Genomic DNA, 10,599 nt, shown 5'->3' on the forward strand with positions numbered 1-10,599 from the left:
ATCAGGGTTCCTACAAGTTTCTTAAAGTTACATTTAAGACTATTTAATACCTTTTTAAGACCATTTATACATGAAATTAAGACTTTAGTCGGCCTGTTTTACAGCCATATTGGCAAAGAAGAAAAATGAAATTCTTGAATTTCACAGTGTGCGTTTATTTGAAAAACAGTTCACAGTAACCGTGCAAATGAACAGGGGGTCTTCATAAATGAAGTCTGCAGTGACGTATCTATATATCAGGGATGTGATTGGCCAAGGACAAAAAAGCAGGAAATTATACGGACCCATAGCGCGACATGGCAACAGTGCAGCCATTACACACAATGACATAATTTTGACACTTTATATTAAACAATTAATTTAAGGAGAAAAAAACCCCTCAAAAACAGCATGTCAATCAATAGGTGCAGATATTATTACAGTGTGTGTGTTGTGAATATCGCACACACTGTGACATAAACTTCATCATTTTGATCATTCAATGTGTCTTAGAGCGAGAGAGACAGGAGAGAGAGCCAGTTATGACAGGTGGAATTAGCACTTGATATTGAACTTATTTAAAAGGAAAACAAACATGCAGTAGCCTACTTAGCTCCATTTTAATAATTAATGATGGAAAAAGAGTTCTTGAACCATTGAGACCTTCCAGCCAGATGTGTGGTACATGTCTAATAGCCTATTTTTTGTAGCTGCTTAAGTAAATAATCATTTTTAAAAAGCAGATTTAGTACTGACTGAGGTTCCTATCATTGTAATGGCAAGAACGGCTGGAGTGTATGAAACTTAAACTGAACTCAGAACTGGTCTAGTGGGGAGCTGTGGCTGCAGAGCCCCCTCAGCAGGTAGCACACGCACGCACACACGCACACACACCTGTTGCTGCGCTGTCTCTCTCTGTCCCTCGGCTCTCTGGACTGTTCTTTTGGGCTCTATAAGTAGCATGGACGGCCCAACCCGTCCGGACGCGCTGGTTCGAGCCGGGCTTTTCTTTTCTTCTTTTTTTTTAACGGGTTCGGACATAGAATTAATGCTCGTCGAAACACATTAACGTCAGCGCGTCACGTGCAGCACCACGCCGCTCCAACAAACACTACCGCGGCAAAAAAAAAAGAGAGAGAGAAAACTACCGACTACCGCCGCTACGTCTTCTTGTTACTGCTCCGTGGTCGGGGCAACATCAACACCTATGGCTGTGTGGGTTAACGTCTCTGGTTAAATGGTGGATAATGGCGGTCCGGCGGTCCACCGGTCCCCACCCCCCCACACCCCCTCTCAAAAAAAAAAGAAGCGGATTTGCATGATTTACGAGGGTCGCATTTTCATGTCTAAAAATCCGGATTTCCGGATAAATCCGGAAAAATCACATCCCTGATATATATATTGCAGTGCGGTCGAAATGATTAGTTCCGCCTCTCTGTATTTACATTATTTTTTATTAAATATTCGCGATTGACAAATAAAAACTTAAAAATAGAGAGAAGTTACAAACAGCACAATTTTTAAGACCCAAATATAAAAATTCAAGACTTTTTCAAGACTTTTTAAGGTATTATTTTCAAATTTGAAATTCAATGCTTTTAAGACTTTTTAAGACCCCGCGGGAACCCTGTATAATATAATTTTTTCCAGCTGTTCAAAGTGCAGGAAAAACACAGTTTTTATTTGGACCTAACCAACTCACGTATCCCTCCGCCCAGGGTTAGCGCCCGCTGATCAGCAGTTGGTTAGGTCCAAATAAAAACTGTGTTTTTCCTGCACTTTGAAGGGCTGGAAAAAATTATATTATAGTGAACAATGGAACTGTGTATTTTTTCAGGTAAAACCTCTTTTAGGCCGTGAAAATAGGCCGTTTCTTTGGGTCTGTTCACAACACTGTATGTTGTAAATCTCTGGGCAGGGCTATTATGGGCTGGCGTTGCTAACGGGAGGAGTGCAGAGAGTCTTCTACTGCAATTAAAGTACTTAGGGGCTATTTGGAGATCATACAACCACACTTTAAAAAATGATACTATCCCTTTAAAGATATCTAGAACTGGAATTATGACTAGTCAGAATGAAGTTGTAAATATCTCAAACTGGAATTAGTACTAGTGGTAATTCAGTTACAGATATCTGTAATTCACATAGTGGATATCTGCAACTGAACTGTAGATATCTGTAATGACACATGAATGGTTAAAGAGGAAGAACGTAGTTGTGGATCTGAAATGTTCTTTTTGACAAGAGGTAAAACTGAATCACAGAGATCTACAACTCATCCAGTCTGGCTGTTAAATGTTAAAACGTCTTCACATACGTTAATGAATGAAGGAATCAGTGACATCATCAGCTGTGAGTGCCGTTACCGTGGTAACAACAACAACAAGGACTCGGACGCAGCGACTCAGGATCGGTGCTTTTATTTTATAAAATCCTGTCATGATTTATTACAATGAGCTGTGACATCATCAGCATCGGCGCGGTGATGACATCATCATCACCGGCGTCCAGGTAAAAACATCTCTTAAACTTTATTATTCATCATGTGGTCGTCGGTAGAAAACACCGAGCTGTGATTGGCCGCTGGGTTTCACCTTATATGGCAGTGAGGCCACGCCCCCACAGACAAGACGCCTCATTGGCTGACAGGGTTAGGGCTGCAGAGGGGGGGAAAAGTTCCAGAAACTTTCCATGGGAAGTTAAACTGGGGAATTTTGGAAACTTTCCATTGGAATTATGGGAATTTATGGGAATTATTGGGAATGTATGGGAATTAACTGGAAATTGGGGATAATTTAAACAAACTGGATCATATCCAAACATAAATGCAAATATTTAGTTTTGTCATAAGCAGCTAGACATCCATGCAAAATAATACAATTAAAAACATTTCAACTCATTTATTTGTGAGTAGTAAACTTTATCAAGTTTTAATTATTTTACTGAATAACAAAAACAGGAATGCTGAGTAAAATATTACTACTGTACCCCCCCAAATGAAGAAAAGTACGCAGTAGCAGTAGCAGTAGCAGTAGCAGTGTGCATGTGATTGAGGAATAGCAGAGATATTCAAGTTGTTACTTGCATTAAATGCGTTAATTCCCATAAATTCCCATGGAAAGTTTTCCAACTTTGAAAAACCCCGGAATGTTGCAGCCCCATCTGACAGACAGGAAGTCGTTTCTAACCAACCAATCATCGATTATAGTGGCAGAAGAAAACCGATCGGATTCATTGATCGGCTGTTAGTGGATTAGTTGAAGAGGGAATGTCGTTGTTAGGTCACCGTTAAACTCCCTTACACTGCAAAAACTCTACATCTTTCCAAGAATATTTGTCTTATTTCTAGTCAAAACAAATCTCATTCTACTTAAAAAGTGTCTGAAAACAAGCTACTTTTTAATGTGATGAGTCTTATTTTACTTCTTTCAAGCAGATTTTCACTTGAAATAAGTAGAAAAATCTGATAGTGGAGCAAGTTTTTCTTTCTTATTACAAACACACAAAAAAACTTGCTTTCACTGGCAGATTTTTCTACTTATTTCAAGTGAAAATTAGTTTGAAACAAGTGAAAATGATCTAAAAACAAGTTCATTTTTAGGTGATGAGTCTTATTTTAAGTGGAAAGAGTTTAGTTTTGACTAGAAATAAGACAAATATTCTTGGAAAGATTTTGACTTTTTGCAATGTAGAGACGGAAACACCAGCCGCTCCTCGCCGTCTGGCCCCGCCCCCTGAACACCGAGGGGGCGGGGCCAGACGGCGAGGAGGAGGAGGAGGAGGAGGAGGAGGAAGAGGAGGAGCAGATTAAAGCAACACTTCAAACGTGACGTAAAGACTCAGTGAAGGAATGTGTGAAAGCTCAGGGAGAGAGGGTAAAGAGGGGGTAAAAGGGGGTTTGGCCACATTGTGTCCTGACATCATCTTGACATCATCGTGACGTCATCATGGTGACATCATGGTGACATCATGGTGACATCATCGTCCCGTCGGGCTCAGCAGGAGTTGAGCTCCTCCATCGTTTGGTTCAGCGTCGCCTGCAGCTCCATGTTGGCGTTCCGGGCCGAGGTCAGAGCGTCTGGAAACAGAACACCATGACATCATCATGACATCATCATGACATCATCATGACATCACCATCGACCAGTCTTATTGGTCGACGTATCGGTAGGGGTGTGACGACGATACACTCAGCTCACGAGAACGAGACGAGATTTTAAGAAAACGACAATGACAAAATGACTAGCCGAGTTGCACATGCATTTTGAAATGTTTTATTATAACTCTTTACATGCATGATCTAAGCACGAGCTTTTAATAAACTTCTTCCACAAATTGAAACAAAAAATGTATGAAAGTTAAAATTAAATAAAATATTCCTTTCTTTTTTTCAAGTGCAAACAATATGAAGTGCAGTGTTTCCTCTAGGATTTTATTAAGTAGTGGCAGCGAGTTTCGTTTTCACTGAGGAGGAACTGAAGAACTGAAAAGCAGCTAAACCGAGTCCAGTAGAGTTAGAACTGTGTAGTGGAAACGTTTTAACATAAAAAAAATGTTTTTAAATCTTGCGAGAAATATCGTCGAGTTTAATCTCGCGAGATCTTGTGGCACGAGATCTCGTCACACCCCTACGTATCGGCGACGTCGTCTGTTATTATATCGATGCGTCAACGTGTTTGATGCGTTAACGTGTTCGATGCGTTAACGTGTTCGATGCGTTAACGTGTTCGATGCGTTAACGTGTTTGATGTGTTAACGTGTTCGATGTGTTAACGTGTTCGATGTGTTAACGTGTTTGATGTGTTAACGTGTTAACGTGTTCGATGCGTTAACGTGTTCGATGTGTTAACGTGTTTGATGTGTTAACGTGTTCGATGTGTTAACGTGTTCGATGCGTTAACGTGTTTGATGTGTTAACGTGTTAACGTGTTTGATGTGTTAACGTGTTAAAGGGATAGTTCAACATTTTGGCAAATTGGCCCATTGCCATAATCGCTATAGTCATAGCAGTAGGTTCATTACCTTTAATTGTAGGTGTAAGCTATTTTCAGTACGGCGGAGCGCAGCAGCAGGCTGCTCAGAGCTACGCTATGGAGGCTAATGGAATTTCTTGGTTTCCCTCATTAAACTCATCAAATTCAACATCCCAAAACTCCACAGCGCTTTTGTAGACAAGTTGTGACCTGCACAATCACCACGCTATGAGATAATGACGGAACGATACGAAACGGAGCCGTTTTCGAGGTAAATACAGGGTAAATACGGAGACTGCTTGCTGAAAAACTGTCCCTGAACGCAACGCGCATCAGCGGTTTTGTACGAATTTACCTCGAAAACGGCTCCGTTTCGTATCGTTCCGTCATTATCTCATAGCGTGGTGGTTGTGCAGCTCACAACTTGTCTACAAAAGCGCTGTGGAGTTTTGGGATTTTGTATTTGATGAGTTTGATGAGGGAAACCAAGAAATTCCCTTAGCCTCCATAGCGTAGCTCTGAGCAGCCAGCTGCTGCGCTCCGCTGTACTAAAAATAGCTTACACCTACAATTAAAGGTAACGAACCTACTGCTATGACTATAGCAATTATGTCAACGGGCCAATTTGCCAAAATGTTGAACTATCCCTTTAACGTGTTTGATGCGTTAACGTGTTTGATGCGTTAACGTGTTTGATGTGTTAACGTGTTAACGTGTTTGATGCGTTAACGTGTTTGATGCGTTAACGTGTTCGATGTGTTAACGTGTTTGATGTGTTAACGTGTTAACGTGTTTGATGCGTTAACGTGTTTGATGCGTTAACGTGTTCGATGTGTTAACGTGTTTGATGCGTTAACGTGTTTGATGTGTTAACGTGTTTGATGTGTTAACGTGTTAACGTGTTCGATGCGTTAACGTGTTTGATGCGTTAACGTGTTCGATGCGTTAACGTGTTCGATGTGTTAACGTGTTCGATGTGTTAACGTGTTTGATGTGTTAACGTGTTTGATGCGTTAACGTGTTTGATGCGTTAACGTGTTTGATGTGTTAACGTGTTTGATGTGTTAACGTGTTTGATGCGTTAACGTGTTTGATGTGTTAACGTGTTTGATGTGTTAACGTGTTCGATGCGTTAACGTGTTTGATGTGTTAACGTGTTTGATGCTTTAACGTGTTTGATGCGTTAACGTGTTTGATGTGTTAACGTGTTTGATGCTTTAACGTGTTTGATGTGTTAACGTGTTTGATGTGTTAACGTGTTTGATGCGTTAACGTGTTTGATGTGTTAACGTGTTTGATGCTTTAACGTGTTTGATGCGTTAACGTGTTCGATGCGTTAACGTGTTTGATGCGTCAACGTGTTTGATGTGTTAACGTGTTTGATGTGTTAACGTGTTCGATGCTTTAACGTGTTTGATGCGTTAACGTGTTTGATGCGTTAACGTGTTTGATGCGTCAACGTGTTTGATGTGTTAACGTGTTCGATGCTTTAACGTGTTTGATGCGTTAACGTGTTTGATGCGTTAACGTGTTCGATGCTTTAACGTGTTCGATGCGTTAACGTGTTCGATGCGTTAACGTGTTCGATGTGTTAACGTGTTTGATGCGTTAACGTGTTTGATGCGTTAACGTGTTCGATGCGTAACGTGTTCTCACCTTCCAGGTCGTCAATAGTTTTCTCCAGTTTGGCCACTGAGCGTTCACCCAACTCTGCTCTGGTCTCAGCCTGAAGACACAGAGAGGACAGTGAGACAGGTAGAGACAGGTGAGACAGACAGACAGGTAGAGACACAGACAGGTAGAGACACAGACAGGTAGAGACAGACAGGTAGAGACAGACAGGTAGAAACAGTCTCACCTCCTTCAGTTTGCTGCTCAGGTTCTTGATCTCCTCTTCATATCTGTCCTCCTTATGAGAATACTGAGACAAAGAACAGCCAATCAGAGAGCAGGAACAAGGCAGCCAATCAGAGAGCAGTAACACAGCAGCCAATCAGAGAGCAGGACAGCAGCCAATCAGAGAGCAGGACTCACCTTCTCAGCCTGGGCCTCCAGAGACTTTGAGCTGGTGAAAACTGTTTTCAGTTCCTCCTCCAACACTCGGCTCTTACTGCAGGACACAGGACACACACACAGTTTACTACACACATACACACATATACATTATATATATATACACTTTATATATACATATACATATATATATATATACACATTATATATACTTTATATATATACATATACTAGAGGTGTAATGATACATGTATTTGTATTGAACCGCTCCGGGTCAGTTCCCTGAAAGGAAGTTGTGTGTTTACAGTCGCCTGCAGCTACACATGCAGCCGTTACGTCATGGCTACCGCTAATGCTACCGCTAATGCTATTGCTACTGCTACCACTAATGCTACCGCTAATGCTACCGCTAATGCTACAGCTAATACTACCGCTAATACTACCGCTGATGCTACCGCTAATGCTACCGCTAATGCTACCACTAATACTACCGCTAATACTACCGCTAATGCTACCGCTAATACTACCGCTAATTCTACAGCTAATGCTACCGCCAATACTACAACTAATCATACCACTAAAGCTACTGCTAATACTAATGCTACCGCTAATGCTATGGCCAATAGCATTGCTAATGCTACCGCCAATGCTACCGCCAATAGTACTGCTAATGCTACCGCTAATACTACCACTAGCGAGAAAACAGAGGTCTCTCTCTCTCTCTCTCATTCATTTATTAGGGCCACGGGCAATCGCACCGGGCACTGGTCCCAACAGCTATGAAATAGCTGCAGGGACCAGCGCCCGTGGGACCAGTCAATGTGGTACTCGCCTTATTTGGTCAATGTGTACTTCCCCATCCTTAACCCCTGCCACCTTTACTCTCCTGACCTGCCTCAGCCTGTCTTAACCTTTGTCTGACTCATCCTACTTCCCCTTTTTAACAGATTACAGCAACTATTCCATCAGTTCAGGTTTCATCATACTTTCCCCTAGTTACATTTAGCAAAAATATTCTCCTTTAATTATAATACCATAACCATATCACAAATCACAGCATACATCTGAAGGCTGAGCTCGGGACCCTCAACTCTCCTTCAAAGTGCAGGAAAAACACAGTTTTTATTTGGACCTAACCAACTGCTGATCGGCGGGCGCTAACCCTGGGCGGAGGGATACGTGAGTTGGTTCGGTCCAAATAAAAACTGTGTTTTTCCTGAACTTTGAAGAGCTGGAAAAAATTATATTATAGCGAACAATGGAACTGTGTATTTATTTTCAGGTAAAACCTCTTTTAGGCCGTGAAAATAGGCCGTTTCTTTGGGTCTGTTCACAACACTGTATGTTGTAAATCTCTGGGCAGGGCTATTATGGGCTGGCGTTGCTAACGGGAGGAGTGCAGAGAGTCTTCTACTGCAATTAAAGTACTTAGGGGCTATTTGGAGATCATACAACCACACTTTAAAAAAAATGCTACTATCCCTTTAAGAACTTACCCTTTAAGTGGAGAGCTGGTATAGGCCTTTTTTACAGGGGCCTAATACCGGGGATCTAACAGTGTGTGTCTGAGTGTGTGTGTGTCTCAGTGTGTGTGTGTGTGTGTGTGTGTGTGTGTGTGTGTGTGTGTGTGTGTGTGTGTGTGTTACCTCTCTCCCTGCTCCGCTCTGACTTCAGCTCGTTCCAGTTCTCCTTCCACCATCACTAGAGTCCGAGCCACCTGGCAATCAACACACGTTAGAGCAACACACACACACGTTAGAGCAACACACACACACACGTTAGAGCAACACACACGTTAAAGCAACACACACACACATTAGAGCAACACACACGTTAGAGCAACACACACACACGCGCGTTAGAGCAACACACACACACGCGTTAGAGCAACACACACACACACACACACAGAGTTTGATCGAGCTATAAATTAGATTTTGGCGTCTAATCAGACTTCTGTCCTTGTCTCAGTTTACCTGCAACTGAGTAAATCTAATAACTGACGGGTCCATCGCCCCCTCATGGTGTCACCTGTTGTTTCAGCAGGTTAATACACCCCCCCCCTCCCCCCCCCCCCCGTCCTGTTGACTTTTTGGACTATTGCACATAGGCTACTGCACTTTTTTTTTTAATCATTCTTTCTATAAATTATTGTTGTGTGATGTTCATATTCCTCTTTTTATTCTGTTTTATCCTGTTGCTGTTTGTTGCTGCTGCTGCACAAATGTAAATTTCCCCACTGTGGGACAAATAACGGAATCTTAAAAGGGTTTTCCATGGAGTTTTTCCTCAGTGGATGTGAGGGTCTAAGGACAGAGGATGTTGTTATGATGGGATGTAAAGCCCTTTGAGACAAACTGTTAGTAAAAACGGGCTATACTAATAAAATTGCCTTGCCTTAATTTTTCTGTCACCTCATAAAAAACTGAATAGAAACAACTTATCAGCTTAATAATAAATTCTCAACTGCAGTTCCCGACCATTCGTGCTGAGAATAGGATACAGGCTTCCCTTTTTTTTTTTTTTTAAATAAAACCCTCTTGCTGGTGGCGCTGTGTGAAATGCATTGACTCGGCGCTGACGTTGGGTTTTTGTCTTTACTTTGCCGGGTTCGGGTTCGGGGGCTTCTCTGCTCCGCTTGGTGCCGTCTCTACTAGCGGTGCAGCGGTGCAGGTAGCTGTAGGTAGCCCACGGTACGATACCTACCTCGGTTTGTGGCCACGGTTCTCGGTACGGTTTCAGTATGCTGTGTTTTGTGCAGAGATTTTTTTTTTCCTCCCAAAATAATGTTTTAAAAATGTATATTATTTCTAATATTAGGCTACTGCTCCTTGTAGAGCTCTGCAGTCGCATTATCTGGGTGTCGGACTAAGGTGTTTACATGCACTTCAGTTGTCCAGTTAGAGTCGGATTGAGGCAATAATTTGGTTTTTTCAAGTGTCATGTAAACGTACACAGACAGACAGACACACACACACACACACACACACACACACACACACACACACACACACACACACACACCCTCACCTCCTCATATTTGCGGTCGGCCTCCTCAGCGATCTGTTTGGCTTCTCTGAGCTGCAGCTCCAGATGCTCCATCTTCTCCTCGTCCTTCATGGCTCGGTTCTCTATCACCTTCTTCCCTCTGGGGGGGGGGGGGGGGCAGGGGCGGGGGGGTTAATCATTAATTAATTCATTTAATTAATTAATCGTGGTATTACACGCCATCGTAAAGATTCCTAAATACCGTCACTTTCACAAAGATTTGATGTTGGAGCCTTATCGGCAGATGTGGCGCTAAAATGAAGGTAAATGTTCAGATACTGGTCCATTTAACTAACGTAACACTGATCTGGTAGGAATTTAAATTGTAGAATTTAGGAATTTAAGCTTGTCATTTTTAATTTAAAAACAAAAAACGATGAAAATAAACTTAAACATTTGGTATAGATGACAATTTATGACCTGAATATTTCAAACACTTCCCCTGGGGATTAATAACTGGTCATATATTAATAGATACTTGAGTTATTTTGTGTATACAATGAGTAATGGTCGAATTTAGTTTTCGACGTGCGGCAATTTAGGACGAAAAAAACGGACTCAGTGTGCAAAGAGAGGGAGGAACAGG

General features: G+C 41.9%; 1 protein-coding gene across 2 annotated transcripts in view; it reads right to left on the bottom strand.

Annotated features, from left to right (window-relative positions):
* Positions 1 to 3,621: 3,621 nt before the first annotated feature.
* LOC310999059 (uncharacterized protein) overlaps positions 3,622 to 10,599 on the bottom strand; it is a 9,820-nt gene continuing 2,842 nt past the window's right edge. For both annotated transcript variants that reach the window (XM_083989364.1, XM_083989363.1), the window contains exons 4-9: positions 9,996 to 10,113; positions 8,612 to 8,682; positions 6,987 to 7,062; positions 6,811 to 6,873; positions 6,609 to 6,678; positions 3,622 to 4,057 (exon numbers count right to left, since the gene is read on the bottom strand). In XM_083989364.1, the coding sequence (XP_083845490.1) occupies positions 3,975 to 4,057; positions 6,609 to 6,678; positions 6,811 to 6,873; positions 6,987 to 7,062; positions 8,612 to 8,682; positions 9,996 to 10,113 (481 nt within the window). In that variant the 3' untranslated portion in view covers positions 3,622 to 3,974. The remainder of the gene's footprint in view (positions 4,058 to 6,608; positions 6,679 to 6,810; positions 6,874 to 6,986; positions 7,063 to 8,611; positions 8,683 to 9,995; positions 10,114 to 10,599) is intronic.

Source organism: Trachurus trachurus, assembly GCF_905171665.1.
Source record: "Trachurus trachurus genome assembly, chromosome: 16".
NCBI classification, from domain to species: Eukaryota; Metazoa; Chordata; class Actinopteri; order Carangiformes; family Carangidae; genus Trachurus; species Trachurus trachurus.